This window comes from Rattus norvegicus, chromosome 1 (assembly GCF_021556685.1).
Source record: "Rattus norvegicus strain SHRSP/BbbUtx chromosome 1, alternate assembly SHRSP_T2T, whole genome shotgun sequence".
In the NCBI taxonomy this organism is placed as follows: Eukaryota; Metazoa; Chordata; class Mammalia; order Rodentia; family Muridae; genus Rattus; species Rattus norvegicus.
In genome coordinates, this window is record NC_141534.1 from 146,711,949 (window position 1) to 146,737,416 (window position 25,468).

The 25,468-nt window shown below is 45.5% G+C and overlaps 1 protein-coding gene across 8 annotated transcripts; it reads left to right on the top strand.

Moving 5' to 3' along the window:
• Positions 1–716: 716 nt before the first annotated feature.
• Positions 717–23,733, top strand: Vps33b (VPS33B, late endosome and lysosome associated). Of its 8 annotated transcripts, none has more exons than NM_022286.2 (23): positions 717–1,123; positions 5,625–5,705; positions 6,157–6,218; positions 7,768–7,817; positions 8,124–8,191; positions 12,486–12,531; positions 14,466–14,560; positions 15,566–15,670; positions 16,274–16,370; positions 16,574–16,651; positions 16,836–16,909; positions 17,326–17,412; positions 17,556–17,646; positions 17,974–18,048; positions 18,263–18,327; positions 18,442–18,496; positions 19,340–19,386; positions 20,254–20,386; positions 20,900–20,973; positions 22,503–22,604; positions 22,758–22,833; positions 22,931–23,047; positions 23,359–23,733. In NM_022286.2, the coding sequence occupies exons 1-23, from the start codon at positions 1,028–1,030 to the stop codon at positions 23,436–23,438; spliced, it is 1,854 nt and encodes a 617-aa protein (NP_071622.1). In that variant the 5' UTR covers positions 717–1,027; the 3' UTR covers positions 23,439–23,733. The 8 variants fall into 8 exon arrangements, 5 of the variants coding, with proteins under 5 accessions (NP_071622.1, XP_087442981.1, XP_087442991.1 ...); XM_087586855.1 differs by having other exon boundaries at positions 718–1,123; positions 12,486–12,547; XR_015638337.1 differs by lacking the exon at positions 20,900–20,973 and having other exon boundaries at positions 718–1,123; positions 12,486–12,547.
• Positions 23,734–25,468: the final 1,735 nt, after the last annotated feature.

A 25,468-nucleotide genomic window follows, 5' to 3' on the forward strand; every position in this document is an offset into this window, starting at 1 on the left:
TGTGGAGACAGAGACTCGTATTACCCATAGTAGCAGTGAATTCCTGATACTCCTATCTCCATCCAAGGGTTGAGATTGCAGACGCCCACCAAAATGACAGACTGCTTTTTTCTTTTTTTAAACAGGAAAGTATTATACCTGACCCTTTCTCCCATTGATTCATTTATGGATTTCCTCAACTCCTATCTGCCACATACTGTGACCTTGCATACTGTGACCTTGTTTCAAAAACAAAAATCCTATGTAAATAGCACTATATAGATGTATTTCTGTGTTTTTACTTGTTTGTTTTTGGTTTTCTTTTGGTTTCTCTAGACACGGTTTATCTGTGTGGCCCTGGCAGTCCTGGAGTTCACTCTGTAGACCAGGCTGTCCTCAAACCTAAAAAAGATTGACCTGCTTCTTCCTCCCAATGGCTGGGATTAAACTCATGCACCACCACCAGCTGATTGCTTCAGTATTTTGCCTCTTTAATTTGTTCAGTTGTTTTGTAGCATGGTTATGCCACAAGCTTATTATTTCTCCCATAACACACGCACACACGCACACATATCCCTCACATTCACAAAAAGTAAACCTATAAAAAAAATTAACTCGTCGCCTCGTGTTTTTAAATGTCCCCTCCCGGACGCCGTCTTCTCCCAGTGCTCTAAGTGCTGACTAGGGGAACCGGATTTCCGGGATGTCTAGGAAGTCGCTTTTCTCTAGGTAGGAGGCGGGGTTCTCCCGGCACGCTGCCGAGTGTGCGGATGTTATAGGGAATCCTGCTGACAGGCTGAGTGGACCCAGGTAGGACCAGTGACTGTAGGTCGCCAAGGAGAGTCACTCGACGCTGTGGCCGTCTGTGCAGTAGGTGGTCATTCATCCGTCTAGTGCGGCAGACGAGCGAGGGCCCCTCGGGGGTCCTGGAACCCAGAGCCCAGGCAAGCGGGATACCAGCCTGCGGTGTCACCTAGGGCTGTCGCCGGCCTTTTCAGAACAGGGGCCATCCTGCTGCTCTCACACGGTGGCTCAGGTGACCTCTCCCATGGCTTTCCCCCATCGACTGGACGCCCCTGAGCTTCCCGACTTCTCTATGCTCAAGAGGCTGGCTCGGGACCAGCTCATCTATCTGCTAGAACAGGTCAGTGCCTGCCATGGCTGGCGCCTTTACTGCGTCAACAGTGTGGCCCTTCAATGTGACTTCTGACTTGCTGAGTCCCTTTGAGCTTCCGAGGCAGGTCCACAATGGGGCAGTCAACAGGAAAAACCAGAGTGGTAACAAATTGCTTGCGACCTGGCCAGAGAATAAATGGAAATTGCCAGCCTCCGTGCAAATGAAAAAGACACATTTGTGCCAGGCCGTGGAGATGGAAATACAGTTGAAATACCTTTGTCACTGGTTACATTCCAGGAGGTGCCCTATGAAATAATGACCCCTAAAGGTGTCGGGTGGTAAGTGAACTCTAGACTTCCTGAAAAGTTCAGAATAAACAACAGCTGAGGTGATGTGGAGTTTGAAGAATAAACGTGCTTTCTCTGGGGTAGGAACAGTGTGCGTCATTCAGGTAGTCGGGCTGCTTGATGTGAAGTCTAGCAGGGAAAGACTGAAGCCTGAGCAGAGGAAGGGCTATCAGAAGTTACAATGTAGGCTGGAAAGACAGGTCAGTCGTAAAAAAAAAAAAAATGCCTGTGGAGGGTCCTAGGTTTCATCCATTGCACCCCATGGAAATGAAAGGGGTGGTTGTACACACCTTTAGTCCCAGTACATTCATTCATACACAGGCAGAGGCAGGCAGATCTCTGAGTTTGAGGCCAGCCTGATCTATAGAATGAGTTCTAGGACAGCCAGGGCTACATAGAGAAAAATTGTCTCAAAAAATCAAAAACCAAAATCACACAAACAAATTACACCACAGGCTAACCCACACCCATTACAGTGTGAAGCAGTACTTAATGTTTGCAATCGTGGTTTGTAAAGTAGAGTAAATGAACAGCAGGCTAGTTAGGAAAATACTGATTTAATAAGTAATAAAAGGCTACAGAAACTTGGTGGCAGTAGAAATGAGAGAAATGGTGGGTTTTGACTGTTGGCTTTGTTTCTTTGGTTTTTTTTTTTTTTTTTCCGGAGCTGGGGACCGAACCTAGGGCCTTGTGCTTCCTAGGCAAGCGCTCTACCACTGAGCTAAATCCCCAACCTCTTTGGGTTTTACTATGTAGTCCAGGATACCCTCTGACCCAGCCTAACAAGTGCTAGCATTGCAGGAATTTGCCAGCACCCCTGACTTGTGATAGATTTATAAGTACAGTGAAAGAAAAATGAGAGACATTGGTTAGTCGTAAATGTTGAGGAAGGAACAAAGTTTATTGACCTTTTAATGTGGGTTTTTAGGAAAATAATGTTGCCACTGTCATTATAATGGTTTGCTTATTGTTCATGGAAGGTTCTCAGGTATAGGAATAGTGTATGTTCTGCCCAATGTCATGTACTTAGCTTAGAGTCAGGCACATATCAACATTGAACAAAAATGAAAAGCACACTTGCGGGCTGGAGAGATGGCTCAGCGGTTAAGAGCACTGACTGCTCTTCCAGAGGTCCTGAGTTCAAATCCCAGCAACCACATGGTGGCTCACAACCATCTGTAACAGGGATCTGATGCCCTCTTCTGGTGTGTCTGAAGACAGCTACAGTGTATTCATATACATGAAATAAACAAAATCTTAAAAAAAAGAAAAAAAAATAGAAAAGCACACTTGCATGAATGCTCTCTCTCTCTCTCTCTCTCTCTCTCACATACACACACACACACACACACACACACACACACTTTGGAAGAGGCTAAGCGGAGGAAGTTGGTTAATTTGGAGCTTATGTGAAGTTAAAGTGGTAGTAGTGAGGGGCTGTGGATATTCCTTAGTGTATAGTTCTTCTCCTTTGGAAACCTAGGTTCAATCCTACGTTGGAGAGGGAGTAGAGAGAGGGAGAGAAGGAGGGAGGGGAGGAGGGAGGGAGAGACAGAGACGGGGGGGGGGGGGGAGAAAAAGGAAGAGGAGGAGGAGGAGGAAGAGAGAAGGGAAGAGGGAAGAAAGAGGGAAGAGCGACTGACTAGTAGAAAGGACAGGATGAAACTTGGAAAGTGGAAGAACCTTAGGGGACACAGGACCATATGGTTTCTCGTTTGTATGTCCCATAATGCTAACATAGAGATTTGCACATGAAAGTGTTTCAAAAAGTATGTGAAGTGGAAAAGACAGGTACTAGGGAGAAGGAGAGACTAAGGATAGAACTTTATTAGTGGAGCAGTGTGGCAGAAGAGGCACCACAGGGTAACTCAAGGTCGGAGGGACTCAGGGCAATATTGTCCTCCCACACTAATTTGATTTTTTTTCTTTTTGTCTGTGCATGGGGCATATATGTGTGCATGTTTAAATGTGTATGGGTAGGGTTGGGGATTTAGCTCAGTGGTAGAGCACTTGCCTAGCAAGCACAAGGCCCTGGGCTTGGTCCCCAGCTCCGAAGAAAAGGAAAAAAAAAACTGTGTATGGGTACTCACACATGTGCCATGTGTGGGGAGGTCCGGGGTTGACTATTGTAGTCTTTCTGCATTACCATCCACCTTATTCATTGAAGCAAGTTTTCTCAGTGGAACCTAGAACTTGCTGGTACAGACTTTCTAGCAAGGCAGCTTGCTGGAAGGATCCTTCCTCTGTTAGAGAGTACTGGGACTACAAGTGGCCCAACATCCCCACCTGCCATTTCCATGGGTGCTGGGAGTCCAGTCTTCATACTTACACAGCAAATACTTTATCTGAGCCACTTAGCCCTGGTTTATGTCTTTTTTACTGAATACCGCTATTCAGGCTTCATAATCAAAGTCATATTTGACTGTTGTTTCCCTTATACTTAACTGGGTGGCTGGCAGAGTCCTGTGGGTACTTTATCAAACATGGCTTTGCAAATAACATTCATACACTCTAGGAAGTGTAGGGGAAAATATTAAAACAAAAAACAGTTGGGCAGTGGTGCCACACACATTTAATATCAGCATTGAAGCAGATGGATCTCTGATTTCGAGGCCAGCCTAGTTTACAGATCAAGTTCCAGAATGGTTAGGGCTATACAGAGAAACATTGCCTCGAAAAAAAAGCAACCAAATGCATATATATATTTGGTTGGTCTGTTCTATTACCTCTTTTTTTTTTTAAATGATTTTATTTACTTAATGAATATGAGTACACTCTGTCTTCAGACACCAGAAGAGGGCATTGGATCCCATTACAAATGGCTATGAGCCACCATGTGGTTGCTGGGAATTGAACTCAGGACCTCTGGAAGAGCAGTCAGTGCCCTTAACCGCTGAGCCATCTCTCCAGCCCCCATTACCTTTTCAAATGAGCCCCTACCTTCAGTTTCTCATCTCTTCATTTTATCAATAGTTGTCCATTCCATCTAAAATTCCTGGCTGCTTTGTGCTGTAATATACAAAAAGAAGTTCTCCTTCTTTCTTAAAGGATCAAATCCAAATTCCCTACCTATTGCTCAGCTCCAGTCAACTGTTTCAAACCTATTTCCCACCATTTCTTTTGCATCAGTATTATTAATCCTTGGCACCGCAGACATGCTGTGTGCAGTAACTCTGTGTTGTAGGGCCTGTCCTGTATACTATGGATGGCTTAGCAGCATTCAAACCTCTATGCATCGGATGCCAATATCTCCCTACATCCTGTTCCAGATAAACCAAAATGTGTGCTGGCATTGCCAAATGTCCCAGCTGAGAACTGCTGCCATCACTCACCAAATGTGTCAATCCAACGGGATTGCTTGCTCAGCCTTCTTCCTCAACACCTACCCTTGCTGGGTGTCCCATAAACATCACTAACGACTCTCAACCTTATGTCAAGTTGAAAGGAAGCTTCCGGGGTTGGGGATTTAGCTCAGTGGTACGGCGCTTGCCTAGCAAGCGCAAGGCCCTGGGTTCAGTCCCCAGCTCCAGAAAAAAAAAAAAAAAAAAAAGGAAGGAAGCTTCCAGGGACTTAGCCCTCCATATCACTAATTGTGACCTCCTTCTCATGTACAAATGAGAGAGCAGATGCAGAGTGTTGGTGCTGACTTCCCGAGGTGGTGTCATGAGGTGGTTGCTGGGGGAGGAGATAGGGTGAGCACTGCTGGGGTGGTGATTGAAATCAGGGCCTCGTGCTTGCAACACAAACGCTACCTCACTGAGTCACACACACATCCAGCCCTCCCCTGATTTTCAAAGTTCTTCATTAAGTGTGTCATATTTGTAACTAAAAGGAAAATGCTCCTGGAAAAGATATTTAGCAGTTAGTTGAGGGGTTGCAGGATGCAAGGTGGGTGTTTGTTGACTTTGTCTTCATTGGGACATGAGAAACTGTTATGAGGCGGAGTATAATTGTGTCCAAACTCACAATTGACTGACAAGGAGCCAAGCTGAGAAAGAATATTTTTTACATACAAAGAAGTGTCAGTGGTGAATACAGACAGTAAGTAAGATGCTTAGCGAGATATCTGGTGCCTTTTAACTCAAGATCCAAGTTTTTGTTAAATGAGTGACTGCATAAATTCCCAGCTGAAGGAAGCTTGTGTGACCTTTGAGTGATCAATCATTCTTTCTCTCCTTCAGCTTCCTGGGAAAAAGGATTTGTTCATTGAGGCAGATCTCATGAGCCCTTTGGATCGAATTGCTAACGTCTCTATCCTGAAGGTATCAGCCATTTTCAGGGCAACTCCTTGCCCCTTTTCCTCTTTGAACAGTTTTTCTTTTAACAAACATAGCTAATTCCTAAAGAATGGTGCCCTCGACAGGGTGAAGACAGTCAGCTCACCTGGGTGGGCACACAAGGGATGGTGGTGATGTTTTCTTTCTTTTTTCTTTTTTCTTTTTTTTCTTTTTTCTTTTTTTCAGAGCTGGGGACCGAACCCAGGGCCTTGCGCTTGCTAGGCAAGCGCTCTACCACTGAGCTAAATCCCCAACCCGGTGGTGATGTTTTCTTGTGTTTTACTTTTGGTTTTTCTGTTGACAGTAAGGTAAAAAATTTTAGTGGGATGGAAACATATTGACTTCTAGGATTAACCCTTTAAGTGTTCCTGCCTTTGCGTCATGCCTGGGCTTTTCTAACTCTCCTGTTCACTGTTGTGTTTGGTTCTCTTTGTAGCAACATGAAGTAGACAAGCTGTACAAGGTGGAAAACAAACTTACTCTCAGCTCCAATGAACAGTAAGTGTCTGGGAGCATCTGTGTGACTTCCAGGCTGGTCCTGAGGAGGCCCTGAGGGGTATGTTTGTTTGCCTTGCTTTGTTCTGGCCTGAGATCTGCAACCACAGTGCCTGTGGTGTGACCCGGTTCCCTGAGTGTTCACAGCATCATGCATGCACAGATTGTTACACATACCACACTCAGATTGTTAGTCCGCCTTTCTGCAGTTTCTTTCACTCTGCCTTCTCCCCTCTCTACTCCATGTTATTATCTACAATTCAAAGTATTCCTTCTCCAAAAATTATTCCTTCACTATCAACCACTTCCAAGGTTGGTAGCTGGTAGACAGCTCATGGATAAAGCGCTCGCTGTGCAAGCCCAGTGGTCAGGGTTCCACCTTTGGAGTCCATGGAAAGGTAGAAGGAGAGAATCTTCCGCAGAGTTGTCCTCTGGCTTCTACATGTGTGCCTGCACTCACACGTATACAGTATTAGTGAACAGATAGATAAATAAGTAAGTAAACAAATAAAACGAACCTCTGGGGCCAGTGAGATGTCTTAACAGGTAAAGATATTCCCCAGCATGGCTAGCAGACAGCCTGAATTTTACCCATAGAGTGAAGAAGAGAACCTACTCCATAAGTTGTCCTCTGACTGCACAAGCTGTGGCACGTGTGTGTGTACACACACATAAATGTTAAAAGGGAAAGCCTTCCAAGATAATACATATTGATTGCATGTAGTCCAGTTGAACATCATGGGTTCCAAGGCCTGATGCTACTCGTATAGTCTTGTTCCCCATGTATCCTTTCAGGCCTTTGTGGATATGTGCTTCCTTTCACACAGACTAGAACATGCCTCTGCCCTTCATCACTCCACTTACTCTACCTAGAGTTCTCTCCTGCCCCTCACTCCTATAAAGAGCACCAGGCTTTCAGCCCCTTCCTACGCTTCATGGAGCTCCCTTCCAGACCAGGTTGGTTTTCCTCCAGGGCATTTTGTATTGTCCTGTCGCATGCCAGGCACTCACAGTCTGCTGTGCAGGAAATCAAACCAGGACTTCGAGCAGCATCTACCATTACACTCTATCTCCAGGGCTTTGATTTCTTTTACACATTGCCCAAACTTGAGTAGTGTATACATTTCTTAAGGTTTTCCTGAAAAACTTCTAAATATGTAAAAATTACTACACACATTCCAGTTCTTATTATTTTTAGTACTTAATTGATAATATATACATATATAATTTATGAATTAGAAACTTAGAAATTATACTAATATATTATATACATTTATATATAATATATAAATAAAAAATATATAATTTTGGCTCATTGGATCATCAAATATTTAAGAACAGCAAGCAACTCCTGGATCTGCCATAGAGCCAATAAAGCTACTTATATCATCACATTGAACCTGTTGTATTGAGAAATGTCTTCTGTGGCTGGCACGTGGTAGCTCAGATCTGCAGGCCTGGTCAAGAAGGGCAAAGGATTAAAGACTTGGTTGGTTTACTATCTCCTTAGGTCTTATCATCATCTTCATGATTTTCCCTTTCTCATTCACAGATTGTGCTTCTTGGTCAGACCTCGAATCAAGACTATGCGCTACATTGCCAGTGAGTGAGCCATGGTACTATGTGGAACTAAGCTGGGAAAAGGTGGGCAAGTTAGAAGGGTCTTGGCCATAAGGACCCTTTGATAAGAAAAGTCCCTATGGGCCTTTTTGTACATTTTGTGGTATACATTTGTCATTTCTGTACTTTGGAGGTCAAGGCAGAAAGAATCCTAGTTTGAGGCTAGCCTGTGCTACATAGCAAGATCTTAGTGGGTGAAGCGGGGAAGCCATCAGGAAGGCATCTTTGTTTCTTGTCTAAGAAATGGCTTGTGGGGCTTGCTGAGTTTTGCTCTCTCTTTCTCTCTAGATCTTGTCAATGCTGACAAACTGGCTGGCCGAGTTAGAAAATACAAAATCATCTTAAGTCCTCAGAAGGTGAGATTTGATCCTAGAAGGAGGGATATATGAGGTTGAACAGAGAGGAGGGTTGTTGTGATACAGTATTCTGGGAGACACTGACAAATATCTGCTCACCCCAGATAGATTGACGACAGATTCAAGGATGGATACACCAAAATCCAGCTTGGTGAACCATCGAGTTTTATTGGGGTTATTTACAAGCACATGGTAGAGCTTGCTTACAGGAGCAGAGATGACTCAAAGACAGCTGCAGTACCAAAGCTTACCTAGCATGGATGACAGTCACAAAAGCTGGACTCCTGGAGGACCCTGCAGTCTGCAGGCAGCTCAAGGACAGTGTCCATTTCAGGTGGCTCAGTTGATCTCCACTTCCTCCATGGAGCTCTGCTTGGCTGACACTGACTCATTGGTCTTCATTGCTCAGATACTCTCGGGAAGGGAGGGCCTAGTGTGTCTGGCCAATTTCAGGGGCTTCTTAAAGATGGTTTGCGTTGGTTACTTGCTGTTTTAATTAGCTTCCCTGGAGGACTGAGTTTTGCTCTCAGTGACTGTAACAGGACTGGGATAGATGGCCAATGACATGCTGTCTGTCTTTTCAGTATGTGTCTATGGTTACTAGATAAACGGTCTGTCCTCACACTGCCCCAGAAGAAAGCATTGTGGATTAGTGGATTAATAGTGACTTCCATGTAGATTTCTTCTTCTCTCTCTCTCTCTCTCTCTCTCTCTCTCTCTCTCTCTCTCTCTCTCTCTCTCTCTCTCTGGGATTTGGGGTGGGGATGCTTTGGTGCGCCAGTAGTCTAGTTAAGGTTTTAAGTATCCTGGGCAATCACTCCACCGCTGCACTACAACCCCAGTCATAAATAATTTGAATAGTTTTATATTTTTGAAATGGCTCCTGCCCTGTGTCCCTGCCCACACATATTCCTGTGTAGTAATGGTACTGTTTGTTCCTGCTCCTGTCCCTGTGAGTGCTCCTTCAGTCTTTTCTCTCTGCTTCTGTATTCAGTACCACTTTTTTTTTTTTTTTGTCTTTCCTGGACTCCTGTTCTTAATGTAATAATACACACAGACACAGACAGACACACAGACACACTTGTTCTTAGTGTAATACACACACACACACACACACACACACACACACACACACTCTTGTCCTTACTGAAAGACACACAGATACACACACACACACTCCTGTCCTTACTGTAAGACACACAGGCACACACACACACACTCCTGTCCTTACTGTAAGACACACAGGCAGGCACACACACACACACACACACACACACACACACACACAGAGCCCATTTTCTTTGAGACATAGTCTATGTAACTCAAGCTGTTCTTGAACTTTCTTTTATAGCTGATGACCTTGGACTCCTGATCCTCCTGCCTCTTCCGAGGGCTGAGATTGCAGGTGTGAATTACTATCACTGACTCCTCCTTTTTTTTCTTGAATAAAGCTTGCCGTATTTTGAGTTATGATCTTACTGTATAGCCTAGGCTTACCTTGAATTTATAATTCCTGCTCATGACTCTAGAATGCCAGGATTGCAGGCTTACCTTACCATGCCCACCTCTGTTAAAACACTTAAATGCAATATTCATATCATTGACCCGGGCAGGATCTCTGCATCTCACGGGTGTGTCCTACACAGAACTTCCTAGTCCCCTCCTGCTACTCTTCCTAGTTGACCCAGCACAGCTCTTCCCTCAAAGTCTGCCAAATGTCTACCCCTTTATAACGTTTCACAGTCTCTAAGGGAGATGAAAAGCATAATACATAAGTAAAACTGATGAAAGAGAAATGAAATTTGGGGCTAGTTAGTCCTGGAGGGCCACTGTAGACTGATGAGTTTTCCTGTCCTTATCCACTGATTGTGTAACTAAGATCCTCACCATTGACTGCCTCAGGTTATTTCTCTTCCTACCATGAGATAGCCGAGACTGTAAAGCAAGCATAAAGGCTTACTTTAGTCTGTGTTCTGCAGGTTCAGGATTGGAGGGACATATCTCAGGATGGCTGTCTAGCCAGCAGCGTCCTGAGGCGATGCAGACCATCATGTGGTGAAAGACAGAACACGTGGCTGTACCCTGATCCCCACCTCCTTTTGTGAAGCCACCAGTATTTAATCATGGGGCTCCATGCTGATGACCTTACTCCTAGTGAATTCTAAAGCCTTTCCTCTGGACACTGTAATTAGGTTAACTTTACACTCTTCATATCTCACAGTGGAACTTAATTCAACAATGAGCTCTTGGAAGATGTGCTCAGGCCTTATACAAGCCCTGACACTAACTGCAGGGGACTCCAGAGACAGAGAAAGAATGGGGCTGAGAGTGTAGCTTGTGTGAAACCCCAGGTGCTTTAAAACTATTTATTTATTGTGTGTGTGTCACACTCATGTACAGGGTAGCAAATGCCACGTGTGCAGGTTGAGGTCAGGCCAGCTTCTGGGAGTCATTCCTCTCCTGCCATCATGCTGAGCCCAGGAATCAAACTCAGATTTTCTTTCTTTTTTTTTTTTTTTTTTTCCTTTTCTTTTTTTCAGAGCTGGGGACCGAACCCAGGGCCTTGCGCTTGTTAGGCAAGCGCTCTACCACTGAGCTAAATCCCCAACCCCAAACTCAGATTTTCAGTTGTGGCAACAAATGCGGTTACCTGCTGAGTCTTCTCACAGCCCTGTTTGGTTTTGAGAAGAATATCACTAATTAGTCTAGGGTGGCTTAGAACTTACTATTCAGTACAAATTGCCTTGAACTCCCAATTTTCCTACCTCAGCCTCCTGAGTGCTGGGATTGCAGATGTGTGCAGCACTCCCCACTGAGACCCGGGTTTGATCTCACATTGTGACAGATAAACCTGTGAAAAAGTTTGAAGGAAGAAAGATTTACTCTGGCTCTGGAGTTTTAGAGGTTTCGGTTCATGGTTAGCTAGCTCTCTGGATAGGGTTTTTGTTGTTATTGGTTTTTGTTATTTTGACACTCCCTGGCCTGGAACTCACTCTCTAGAACAAATTTGCCCTGAACTCACAGAGCTACACCTGCATCTGTCTCTGGAGTGCGGGGATTAAAGGCGTGCCCCTCTATCTCCATTCCTTTACCCTTGTTTATCTCATGGCAGACAGGAAGTGATTAGGTTCCATGATCCACTTTAAGAACATCTGCTTCTTAGATTCCCACAGAAACAGGTAGCCCCAGAGTCCTCAGCATGGCCTGCCGTGTATCCCAGAGTCCCTTGGCTGGGCATGGTGGCCCTCAGGAGGCAGAGGCTGATGGATCTCTGAGTTCCAGGCCAGCATGGTGTACAAGTCTAGCCAGGATAGCCAGGGGTACATAAACAAACCCTGTCTCACAAAATGAAAAAACAAAAGAAAATATCCTTTGCCACCACTTCCTCTAACTGAGCCCTACTTTCCTTCTGCAGTTGCACCACCTTGTTAGTATTTTTAGATTTTGAGTCCACAGGGGATTAAAGCTGAAAAGCTCTCAGGGAGAACTTTCCCTCGGGATGGAGACCCTCCAACTCCAAAGACCAGACCGAGACACCACAGGATGTAATCAGCAAGAGGATTTGGTTTATTGTCGGGATACACAGGCACAGGCACCTGCGGGCGCTTCAGTCACTCGGGGGACTGGCGCGCCCCATGGAACCAAGGATGGGCTTTTATAGGATTTTGGGGAGCAGAAGCAAGCATACAGAAGCAGATGCACGGTTACAGGGATATAATTGGTGGATTCTAATATGGCAAGGGTTTAGCCCGGGGGCAAGTTTCCTAGCTACCTTCCTGAAACATAAGGACTGACTCGGCCCCCCAAGGGTTCAGCCTGGGGGCAAGTTTCTTAGCTACCTTCTTGGAACATAACGGCTGACTCGGCCCCCCACCAGGGTGTGGGACCTCTCCCGGGGCTTTTCTCATTGTCAGGTGCTCAACGGCAGTCCTCCTGTTGCCAGGCCTTCAACCAAACACATCTTGTTTGGCAGCCGCTGTGTACTCAGTGTTCTAACCTTTCTCTGAACCAGTCATCTTAAATATAGCCTTGCAAAATGGCGTTATTGCTGCTAAGCTGGGGTCTTTCAAAGCCTTGATTAGACAGGTCTAGTTAGGTCAGTTAGACCTAGCTATCTCTGGAAACACCCTTACAGATTCACCAGGCAGAGTGCTTTACCAACCTTTAGATGTCTCAATGCAGTAACCAAGATTACCGTCACATCCAGCATCAGGAAAAAACAAAACAGGATGAGCAGAGTAAAGTTGTTACTAATCAGCTTTTCCCAATCAGCTAATTGACTTTTCTCTTTCAGTTTTATGCATGTGAGATGGTGCTTGAGGAAGAGGGAGTCTATGGAGGTGAGAGGAACCGAATGTGAGTGAAGGGTGAGAGAACATGTGAAGAAAGAAATAACTTGTGTTTTCTGGTTCCAGCTCCTTCTCTGGGTCTCACTCCTGTTGGTCTAGTGAGAGTTCCCTGGGAATGAGATTGGGAATAGGACCCGGTTGAGAACAGCATGGGAGGCTGAGGCTAGCATAAGGAATGGGCAGCTGCTGCCTCTCAGATTCCCACGGACAGGTGGCCCCAGCCTCCTCAGCATGGCCTGCCATGTATCTCAACCGAGCCTTCTTCCTCTCCCTTCAGCCTCACAGTGTGCTGCTTCTTTCCCTAGCTTGTTGCCTTCTAGTCTCCCAGGCTCTGCACTGAGCGTTTTCCCCACCCCACCGACATCTCACTCAGGCTCTAACTTCACTGTCACTTCCTTTTTTTTTTTTTGCGCTTGCTAGGCAAGCGCTCTACCACTGGGCTAAATCCCCAACCCCTCATTGTCACTTCTTTAGGGAGGCATTTCCTTCTGCAGCTCAGGTGTGACTGGTGGCCAGGATCTGGGCAGTAAGTCCCAGATTTCCTTTGCCTCTTAGCAAAGGATTTGAAATAAGGGCTGACATAAATTTGCAAAAGAAACAAGATAACTTCATTCAGAGTTAACTGATAGTACAGATGATAAAGGGTCAAGATTGTCAGTCAGCTACATGAGTGACAGTACTCAAAGTCCCCAGACTGGCACTCTTTCTGTTTTGAGACAGGGTCTCTATACAGTCCTTGCTGTCCTAGAACTCACTGTGCATATCATGACCTCAAAGAGGTCCTCCTGCCTCTGCCTTTGGAATAGTGGGATTAAAGGTGTGTACCACCATGCCTGGATTGTGGTCTCTTATGAGGTCTAAAGGAAGGAAGGGCTAGTTACTGACAGCCAGAGTTTGGGTTATTCTCCATTTAGATTGATAGATTAGGCCATCTATTCATTTTTTCTATTGCCCATATCTTCCCACAGTTTGTCTAATTTTGATCATATCCATGCCCAATTATGCATAGGCATAAGATGATAAAGAGGACAGTCTCCCTAAGAGGTCAACCGAGGATGCAGTGCAGGCCAGAGTAGTGTCTATTCTTGTACCTGATAAATTGGGAATATACATGAATGAAAACTGCCTAAATTTGATTGTTACTAGGGATGGAGAAACCTATAGTATTTTTCAGGTATGGGAATAGGTGTAGTCTGGTACAGGTGTGTGTGTGTGTGTGTGTGTGTGTGTGTGTGTGTGTGTGTGTGTGTGTTGTAGGGGGTGGATCTTGAGGTTGTACACACACTGTTGGAGAGGAGTGTGTATGCAAGTGCATGCAAGCCAAGGAGCTGGGCTGCCAAGTGCATCGTTACAAGGGTTGGGAGCTGGATATAAACAAAATCAAATACAGTCTCAGGCTAAGCTGTCTGCTGTGCTTCCCTGCTTTACAGACCTTGAGATTGTAATCTTGCCCCATTCTCCTGCATAGCTGTTTTATTGGTCTATGGCATCAGGCTTGGCTTTATTTATTTATGTAAAACCCTGGCTATTGTATGAAGGGCAGTGCACATGCTAGGCAAGCATTTATGGCTCTTTTTTAAAATTTTATTTTTATTTACTTTTTTTGAAGACAAGTGTCTCTCAATGTATCACTGACTGACCTTGAACTCACAGACTTCTGGCTGCCTCCACCTCCCAGGTGCTGAATTAAGGGTGTGCATGGCTGTGCTCGGACTCTTTTACTTTCTCGTATTGAGTCTAAGTCTCATTGCGTTCCCTAGGCTACCTTTGGACTCACTCTATAACCTAGACAAGCCGGGTAGTCAGTCCTTTGCCCATAGTTGTGGTTAGTCTCTGTAAATATGTGTTGGTTGGCTGTGGCAGACCTTCACTGAGCATGGAACCAATACCTTCTACCTGAAGGTTGATGTTCTCTATCCCCACAGATGTGAGCTGTGATGAATGGGCCTTTTCTCTGCTGCCTCTTGATGTGGATCTGCTGAGCATGGAACTGCCAGAATTTTTCAGGGATTACTTCCTGGTAATGCAGGGCCCTTGAATCTTAGTATCAGGTGATAAATATTGGTTCCAGTGGACTAGAAATATTGACACTTTTTTCCAGCTCATATAATTTATTATGAGTGAGTGATTTCACAGATCAAGGCTATGGGTGTTTTGTATAGAACTACTGTCAGGGCTCTCAGTTAGCTGTTGCTGCAGTCAAACCCGAGAGCAAGCCTCTTGTTGGGTTTTCTTTTTTTTTTTTTTTCTTTTTTTCGGAGCTGGGGACTGAACCTAGGGCCTTGCGCTTGCTAGGCAAGCGCTCTACCGCTGAGCTAAATCCCCAACCCCGTTGGGTTTTCTTCTTGTTTTTTTTTTTTTAAGACAGTGTTTCTCTGTGTAGCCCTAGCTGTCCTAGAACTCTGTAGACCAGGCTGATCTCAAACTCAGAGATCTACCTGCCTCTGCCTCTCAAGTGCTGTGATTAAAGGTGTATGCCACCATGCCTTCTTTTTTTTTTTTCCGGAGCTGGGGACCGAACCCAGGGCCTTGCGCTTGCTAGGTAAGCGCTCTACCACTGAGCTAAATCCCCAACCCCACCACCATGCCTTCTTAAGGGAAGAAAGATTTATTTTAACTAATGATTTGGGGGTTCCAATCCATTATTTCTGATGGGGCACAGCAGAACAGCTCATGATAGTCAGGGAGGGGAAGGGGAGGGAGAGGGAGGAGAATATACCTGGCAGGCCTTTTCCCTGTTTCCCTTATTCTGCCTGAGGACTTACTTGGTCCCAGAGTGTTCGTTTACCTGCAGGCAGTTCTCACCCTGCGGTTAGTTCTCTCTGGAAACAGCCTCACAGACATGCCCAGAGGGCAACTTTACTACTCTCCTAGGACTTCCCACTCCTGCCATGATAGGGTCTGTAAAATTAACTTCTCCAGCAGTCCCCAGATACTGTCATATACTCTAGGGCACCTAGGGCTGCATTCTCCACTGCATCTGATGGGTCGACACGGGTCTTTGTGCCCCATGTGATTGCTGCAGGAAGGGGATCAGCGTTGGATCAACACGGTGGCTCAGGCCTTGCACCTTCTCAGTACTCTCTATGGGCCCTTCCCTAACTGCTATGGCATTGGCAGATGCACGAAGGTAACAGTATGAGCAGAGCTCTTGTGCTTAAAGCCTGTTTTCCTTTTTCTTTTTTTTTTTTTTTTAAAGATTTAATTTATTTATTATATATAAGTACACTGTAGCTGTCGTCAGACACACCAGAAGAGGGCATCAGATCTCATTACAGATGGTTGTGAGCCACCATGTGGTTGCTGGGATTTGAACTCAGGACCTCTGGAAGAACAGTCAGTGCTCTTAACCGCTGAGCCATCTCTCCAGCCCCCTGTTTTCCTTTTTCTTTACCCAACAAAGATTAGCGCTAGGCATCTCTGACATAAGGAATAGCCTTTCCTTTGCTTTTTTGTCCCAGGATGTTTCTCTAGAGAGGAAAATCTGTGTGGTTAACAGATAAGCAAGAGCTCCTAGGTCATATTCCTAAATCTTTTATCTTTGGGGCAGAGGAACATTTTCCTCACTGTATGGGAGGATAGAAGCAAATGGGAAAATAGGCTTAAGGTATTCCTGACAGTTAACTCCCTACTTGGGGATAAGACAGGGTATGCCATAGAAAGGGGTTAGCCTCTGTAAGTTGGGCCTTCAAGGGGACCTGGACACAAAACAGATTGTCTCGGGTTCTGGTAGATGTCATATGACCTGTGGAGGAAACTGGAGGAGGAAGAGGACAGTGAAACGAAAGGTCGGAGACCAGAGATTGGACACATCTTTCTCTTGGACAGAGGTAAACATTCCCCACCACTGTCTTATCTTTGGGTTCTAGAAGGCAAAAATGTGGAAAATGTGCTGGCAAAATTGGAGTCCTACAGTTAGATCTGGGAATTTTAGTGTGAACACGGGCGTATGTGGGGCATTCCTGAGCTGATAGAAATAACTGACTAGAAAGCTGCGTCTAGGGAACCTTTGTGTTTGGGATCTTGGTTTCAGATGTGGACTTTGTGACAGCACTTTGCTCCCAAGTGGTTTATGAGGGCTTGGTAGATGACACCTTCCGAATCAAGTGTGGTAAGTACCATGATCCTCTCTCTGCATCTTGGCAAAGTGGAGATGATGCATCCTCTGGTGGCTCCTGTAGTAGAGCAGTACTGTGGGGAGACTGGTGACACCGAGGGACCTTTAACAGAGTTGAGGAATGAGTAGGAGAAGGCCTCTGTGGAGCTGCCAATAGCTGTCCCCTCTGCCTTCAAAGGAAGTGTCGACTTTGGCCCAGAAGTCACATCCTCTGACAAGAGCCTGAAGGTGCTGCTCAACGCTGAGGACAAGGTGAGGATGTGGGTGTGTCCGGATTTACTCAGGACCAGTGCTACACAAGGCTGGGGTCCAGCCCTGCGCAGGAGGCCAAATCCCTGGGAGGTTTTCTCTCTCAATTAGGATCAGACCCATGCTAGGAGTGGTGGCTCCTACTTGCAGTTTTATCTTTTGGAAGACGGAAGCAGATGAATCAAGAGCTTGAGACCAGGCTCAGCTAAATAAAACTATCTTAAAATCCAAAAATAAATGTGTAAAGAGCAGATCCAGAACCTTATAAATGGCCCTGACACCCACTTCTGAAACCAGCTCTGCTCTGGTCATATTTTGGCTCGTGTATCACTTCCTGTGCTGTTGTTGTAGCCATGAGGCAGGCAGGGGCCTGATACAGATCTGTCATAGTCGGTGGTTTCTGTCTTGTTCTCTCACAGGTGTTCAGTGAGATCCGCAATGAGCACTTCTCCAATGTCTTTGGCTTCTTGAGCCAGAAAGCCCGGAACTTGCAGGCTCAATATGACGTAAGGCCTGTACCTCTGTTGGCTTTTTCAGTGTTGCCTTTCTAGTCCTATGATAGGCCTCTGGTGCCTGCTCATGGATGGGTAGCAGCTGAGGGAGAGTGGAGGTTTCTCAGGGGTGCTGACCTATGGGTACATTTCCACAGCGCCGGAGAGGTATGGACATAAAGCAGATGAAGAACTTCGTGTCCCAAGAGCTCAAGGGACTGAAACAGGAGCACCGCCTTCTGAGTCTCCGTAAGTGCTAGCTGGGGGATAAGGGGAGGTGACTGTGCCCTCCAGGGGAGTGCTGCTGAAGGCCATGACTTTCTTCCAAGAGGAGATTCTTGTTCTCTTGATATAGTCTCTTTTGATTTAAAATAAAAGAGTGCTTATGGGGGTTGGGCATTTAGCTCAGTGGTAGAGCGCTTGCCTAGCAAGCTCAAGGCCCTGGGTTCGGTCCCCAGCTCCTAGAAAAAAAAAAAAAAAGAGTGCTTATGGATTTTCCTTTATGAGGTTTTTCTTCTGGAAATCAAAGATTTTCCTTGTGCAACCAGGAAGATGAGATTTTTGTCCTTTCTGCAGATATTGGAGCTTGTGAATCAATCATGAAGAAGAAAACCAAGCAGGACTTCCAGGAGCTAATCAAGACCGAGCATGGTAACTGCCAGAGCATCACAAAACTCTTCCTCTTGCTCCCAGCCCGCTGGTTCCCAGCCCCTGGAAAAGATGCTTTCTTACTCTCTCCAGCTGACGTTGCTGGCTATGTGGAGTGCTGGGGGTCCCTTAGCTCCACCCAAGGATAGAGATTGGGAGACAGACACTTCTCAGCTAAGCCGATCTCCAGTAATAGCTGTTTTTTGATCTCTGACAGCACTGCTGGAGGGCTTCAACATTCGAGAGAGCACTAGCTACATTGAAGAACACATAGACCGGCAGGTGTGCACTGGAAGGCTAGGGATTTAGGGTCAGAGGTGGGTGGGGGGCTGCTTGAGCAGAAAGAGGAGAAGACTCGCATCCTGAAATAGTCCTTGACCCTTCCTTCCTGTGCAGGTGTCGCCCATAGAAAGCCTACGCCTCATGTGCCTTTTGTCCATCACTGAGAATGGTGAGCCGAAAAATCAAGCCAAGAATGCCCGTTGAGAAATATGTGCACCTCAGGAATAAAGAGTGGACTTTTCAAAACCCAGCAAACAGGGTTTTTGTTTTGTTTTCTTTGGGTTTGTTTGTTTGTTTGCTGTTTTGGTTTTTGGGTTTTTTGGGGGGGATACTTACTGAATTCTTTCTCCCTTAAAATGAAGTTTTCTTGTTTGGGATGGGTCATTAGCAGGTTGTAGGGGACATATTGTTTGACTGTAAACAGGACCATCTTCAGTCCACTCCACAGTACCCATCATATGTAGGGTGCAATGGCGATTCTCTCCCCCCTCAGTTTGACCTGTCCTCAGTGAGGCTTCCTGAGGAAAAGGATGTGGGACCAAGGAGTTTCTCTCATAATCACTCCACAAAGCCCCAGTTCTTCATGACAAGATGGTTTTACTGTCGACCCTTTCAGTGTTAAGTGAATCATGCTTCTCTCTACCTGGAGACACATTCTGCTTCTTCTAGCTCCCCTTCCTTGTAGTTAGAAGCCCAGTTTCCTATCTCTGTGGAGAAAAACACTTGAAACCTTTGGTTTCTCAGAAGCTGTAAATCAGTTCTAATAACTGCACTTAGCTGGAATACTAGGAAATACGTCCTCCTTCACAGCTTTCAGATTCTGTCCAGCACTGGTGATTTGCTTTAAGTAAGCAAATTAGATTAAGCGGTCCATCCGGCGTCGGCTGCGTCCTATTCAAGGGTAGCACAGCTTTTCCTCCTGGTTATATATTTTGATTGGTTTGGCTGTTCTCTTCTGGGGTCCATGGCTGCTTTTTTTTCCTTACATATGCCTTGTTTCCCTTACTCTTAGGTTTGATTCCCAAGGATTATCGGTCCCTGAAAACACAGTATCTGCAGGTAAAGATGGAAAGATATAATTCTTTTTTCATTTAAAAATTTCATTTATCAAGGCTGAAGAGTTAGTTGGCTCAGCAGTTAAGATTGCTTGTTGCTCTGGGAACAGAGGACCTGGTCTCTGTTCACAGCACTCACATGGTGGTTCACAACCACTCCCAACTCCAGTTTCAGGAAATTCACACCTTTTGATCGCTATGGGCACCAGGCATACACATGTACATACACATCCAGGCAAAACATTCATATACACGAAATCTAAAGAACCATTTCAAACTATGCTTGTTGATTGTGTGTGTGTGTGTGTGTGTGTGTGTGTGTGTGTGTGTGTGTGTGTGCACATGCCTGTGGAGGTCAGAGAAAAACATTTTTTAAAAGGTTTTTCTTATTCTTTTTTAATTTTTTTAAATTTATTTAATGTACAAGTTGCTCTGCTGCATATGCATCCACCTGCCTGAAGAGGGCATTGGATCTCATTACAGATGGTTGTGAGCCACCATGTGGCTGCTGGGAATTGAACTCAGGACCTCTGGAAGAGCAGACAGTGCTCTTAACCACTGAGCCATCTCTCCAGCCCAGAGAAAAACATTTAAGAGATGGTTTTCTGCTTCCACCACAAGGGTCCCTGGGGACCAAACTCAGGTCATCAGGTCAACAGCAGGCACCTTTGCTTGTTGAGCCATCCAGCCAAACCCATCCTGTTCTTAAGCAGTTTCTACTTTTTATACCTCTTTGAGACTGCCACTCAGGTGAGCTCTCTGAGTAGACACTGCAGAGTACATATGGATTCCTCCCCTCCCCTGTGAGTCACTAACAAGTGCTGGTTGAGTGGTGGACACTGAGTAAATAATTGGCTTCAAATTCCTTCAGAGCTACGGCCCCGAGCACCTGCTAACCTTCTCCAACCTTCGGAGAGCCGGGCTTCTAACAGAGCAGGCTTCGGGGGACACCCTCACTGCAGTAGAGAATAAAGTGAGCAAGCTGGTGACTGACAAGGCCGCAGGTGAGCCTCCTTCTCTCCACCCTGGGGGCTGTTCCTCTCCTTACAGCTGGGAGAGAGAGCCCTGGAGGCAGAGAGGACTGGGAGGGCTGGTTTCACATAAACCACAAACTTCCCCATGTGCTGACCTTTGACCTGAGTTCTCACTTAACCCTCCAGAGGCAGGTCGTCTTTCCCTTGATTTTCTTCTAAAGAAAATGCAGCTTAGAGAAATGGAGTAGCTGTTTTCACAGTCCCTCAAGACAGCAGGCTGTTTTTATTCTGAAGCTGATGCCTACCCTAGAAATTAAGGTCACCTTGTAGACTACATTGAGTGGGCAGTTGATACCTTGTTGGAGAAAACCTGTGTATGAGGAGAGGTCTGCTGATTGCCTTGGTCATGCCCAGGGAACTGTCGGGAATGATTTCAGTGGCAGGGAAGATGGGGGAAGTGTTGGTATGTCATTCTTTCCTATCCCACATACTATTGCGAAGCTGTAGATCGTAGATGGAACCTAGCACAGATTTCTTCCCCAGGAAAAATCACTGATGCCTTCAGTTCTCTGGCCAAGAGGAGCAATTTTCGTGCCATCAGCAAAAAGCTGAATTTGGTATGTAGAACAAACAAGGCTGGATGGGAAACATTTTTGTGTTTCGGTTTTGGTTTTGGTTTTAGTTTTATGAGACAGGATCTCAGTGTAGCCCTGGAAGTCCTGGAACTCACTCTGTAGACCAGGCTGACCTCAAATTCAGAGATCCACCTGCCTCTGCCTTCTAAGTGCTGGGATTAAAGGTGTGTGCCACCACCACCTGACTGTTCCTTTATAATGTACTTTGAATTCATATTAACCTGTATGCCATTGCATTTCTTTCTTTTTGGTGAGTATAGTGTGTGTGTGTGTGTGTGTGTGTGTGTGTGTGTGTGTGTGTGTGTATGTGTGTGTGTGTATGTGTGTGTGTATATGTGTGTATGTGTGTATGTACAGTATGCATGTGTGTGCATGTGTGTACTGTGTGTGCATATGTACGGTGTGTGTGTGTGTGCGTGCAGTATTGTGTACAGTGTGTGTACAGTGTGTGCCTATGTGTATGCAGTGTGTATGTACAGTGTGTGCATGCATTCATATGTGAATGTATAGTACACATTCAGAGGTCAGAGGAAATCTCAGGTCCTCACCTTCTGCCTTATTTGAGATGAAGTCTTAAGTTGTGTTTCCTCTGTATAGGCCAGTCTAGCTTGCCAACTAGCTTCTAGGGGTTCTCCATTGTCTGCCTCCCAATTCCCCATAGGACACTGGGGTCAGATGTACTTTTGCTGTGGGTCCAGCTTTTCGAGTGGGTTCTGGGGAAGGGAACACAGACCTTGTGCTCGGGTAGCAAGTGATTTTTACCCACTGAACCATCTCCTCATTCTCTATTCTTCCATTTAAAATTTTTCTTATTTTGTGTGTTAATTACATTTATGTGTGTTCCACATGTCGGCCTAGAGGCTGAAAGAAAGTCTTAGATTTTCTGGAACTGCAATTGTGTGTTGCTCTGTGGGTGCTGGGAATTGAACCCAGGCCATCTGCAAGATCCCTGTGTCATTGTTTTGTTGTTGTTGTTTAAATATTTATTTATGTATGTGAGTATACTGTCCCTCTCTTCATGCACACCAGAAGAGGGCATCAGATCCCATTACAGATGGTTGTGAGCCACCATGTGGTTGCTCAGAATTGAACTCTGGACCTCTGGGGGAGCAGTCAGTGCTCTTAACTGTGGAACTATCTCTCCAGCCCCATGCCATTGCATTTTTGTGGTAACTTTACAGCATGAGCTTAATTTAACAGAGACAGAGCATAAAGAGCCGCTGTTTAATAGACATGTAGCAGTACTGTCGATGTGAAAGAGCCTTGAGGAGTATGGGTTCCCTGCTCCCTGGGAAGGGGCCTTTTCAGAGCCTTTACAGGGAGCAGAGGAAGCCTAGAGAGAGGGGCAGGTATTTACTGCAGTGGTTGTCTGGTATACACCCTTTTGTCAGTGCCTCTGCTGGTTTTCTCTGAAGTGTGAGCTGCTGCCCATGGTGTGCTGCCTTAATCAGACCTCTGAAAGGTCAGAGTGCTGAGCGTCACCTGCCTAATGCAGTACCTTTGCTCTCTAGATCCCACGTGTAGATGGGGAGTATGACCTGAAAGTGCCCCGGGACATGGCTTACGTCTTCAGTGGCGCCTACGTGCCTCTGAGCTGCCGAATCATTGAGCAGGTGAAAATGAGTCACTTTTGCTCCAATTCCTATTGTGTTCTTTACGTCTTCTTGGTCCTTGGCCCACCTCAACTTTCACTTTCCAAGTAACTAGCTAGGAACTCCCTAAACTTCCTATCAGAAGACCTGAAGCCAGGGTCTGTACCTTCCTAGGTGCTGGACCGGCGGAGTTGGCAGGGCCTAGATGAAGTGGTCCGGCTGCTAAACTGCAGTGACTTTGCATTCACAGGTGTGTGGTATTGTTAGGGGGTGTGGCGTCAGGGAGGGCTGGGCAGGACCCATTACCCTGTGTGACTAAAGATGGGCATCTACTCTGACCCTCACAGACATGGCTAAGGAAGACAAGGCTTCCAGTGAGTCACTCCGCCTCATCTTGGTGGTGTTCTTGGGGGGCTGCACGTTCTCAGAGATATCAGCCCTGCGCTTCCTGGGTAGAGAGAAAGGTAAGAACAGAGAGGAGAGAACAAGGTAGCATGTTCTGGGGACATGTCCTGCCCAGTACAGCCTTGCTGGGAACTGCTATAGCAGGAGGCACAGTTCCGCCAGGCTTGACACATAGTCATACCTAGAGACTGCAACTGTTATTTTACTGTTCTATTTTTGTCCTCACGTGTTGGGGACAGGCAGGTCTAGATTAAGCCTGTAAACCTGCATTCTGATCCTGGGGTACTGGGGCACTACAGAACTGGTGGGCTTGGCCTGTTAGGACCTTGAGGTCTGTTTAATCACTTTTGCTACTTCTCTTGACTCTTAGGGTACAGATTTATTTTTCTGACAACTGCTGTTACAAACAGTGCTCGCCTCATGGAAGCCATGAGTGAGGTGAAATCCTGATGCTTTCCTGGCCAGTGCGGAAGTAATTCCTGATTGTGGACCCCAGTGAGAAGCTGGTGTTTCACATCTACCTTCTAAGACTCCCCCAACACACACATCCTACCTCCCAGCTATACTCTTCAGAACTGGGAACTTCAGAACTAATTTTCGGGAGAGAATTCATATCCTGTCCCCCAGGATACTCCTCTTGCTTATAAAGTGTATATAGTTCATGCTGCTAAGGTATGAGGGGAGAGGTATTCCTTGCTAAATCCCGTTTAAATATTGTAAATAAAGCCTCTCTTCTCAAATGCAACATCTTTGTAGTCCTAGACACACAATCCTTCTTTTACACAATGAGACTATCCTGGGGGGCTTCATGTGCTTCATGACCTGGAGTTTCATTGATTACTCCGGGCTATTGAGGTTTGGTCTGTTGCTACATATTGTAATGTTAAATTTTGTACCAGAAGGAGTGAGTTCTCACATCTATCCGCTTTTGTTGTACAAACCTTGTTCCTTAGTATAAAACTATTGGTTAAATAAAAATGGTACATCCAATTACTGGAAGAATTAGAGATAGGTAGGTTTTGAGTTACCTTCTTGGGAACTGCAACAAAGAAGAGAGAAAGGAGACAGAGGGAGGAGGAAGCCACTGTGAGAGGAGATGGGCCATGGGCACAAGGCCGGGAGAGATAGCAAGTGTCTGGGCTACACCACTGGGAGGTAGCCAGGCTATCAGAAAAATAGATTAGGGGTTACCGCCTGTATCCGCCATGGCCAAATAAAATAACCATAGTCTGAATCTCATTCTTTCGTCAACTAGACAGGGAAAAGATTAAAACAGTTCAGCTATCCTGGGCCTCCTCTGTTTTTCCTAGTAAGAGTTTCCTCATGTAAAAAGGAAGAGGAAGGGGTTGGGGATTTAGCTCAGTGGTAGAGTGCTTGCCTAGCAAGCGCAAGGCCCTGGGTTCGGTCCCCAGCTCCAAAAAAAAGAAAAAAGGAAAAAAAAAAAAAAAGAAAAAAAAAAGAAGAGGAAGGCAGCAGTGGTCCATTTCTAAAGCTCTGTGCTTCATTACACTTTCCAGAAGACAAACTTGTTACTGTTCTAACTTAAAGACTTTGACAGTGTTATTTGTTCCTGTTCTGACACATGGTCACTGGCTAGATGAGACTAATGAAAACCAGGCTGGACTTAAACTTATGGTGATCCTCCTGCCTTTCACGTGTTGTAATTTCAGGTTTTTATTACTGTGCCTAGTAAGTAAAATGTTTTGTTTCCCAAAAGTAAGAAAAACATCTTTCTGATGTCAGACTGGATGACTTTCTATATTCCCAGCACTTGGGAGGCTGAGGCAGGAAGAGGACTCAGAAATTCAAGACCAGATTGGGCTAATACCGAGTTTCCTACCATCCTGGTGCACAGGATAAGACCTTGTCTCAGAAAAGGAAAACAAGGCAGGGCAAGTGAGCGTTTGGGAGCACTCCCCTTTAACCCAAGCACTCAACAAATAAACAAACAAATGAACAAACAACCAAGCATGGACTACAATAAAACACAGTTTGAGCTGGGTGGTGGAGGCGTGTGCTTTTAATCTCAACATTCAGGAGGCGGAAGTAGGCGGATCTCTGTGTGTTCAAGGCCAACCTGGTCTACAGAGGGAGCAAGGCTACATAGAGAAACCCTATCTTAAAAAATAAAAATAGGAGTTGGGGATTTAGCTCAGTGGTAGAGCGCTTGCCTAGCAACCGTAAGGCCCTGGGTTCGGTCCCCAGCTCCGAAAAAAAAAAGAAAAAGAAAAAAAAAGAAAAAGAAAAAAATAAAAATCCAAGGAACACATAAAACCAACAATATAGTTCTAGAGGTGGAATAAAGTTTTTTCTCTGACACAGGGCCTATTTAAACCTGGCTGGCTGAAAATCTGTTTGCCAGACTGGCCTCTCTCACAAGAGTGCTGAGATCTAAGGTGTTGGCCACCATGCCCAGTCCTGCCTTCTTTACTTTTAAACAAAAAAGTAAATGACAGCCTAGGGAGTTGGCTCAGTAATTA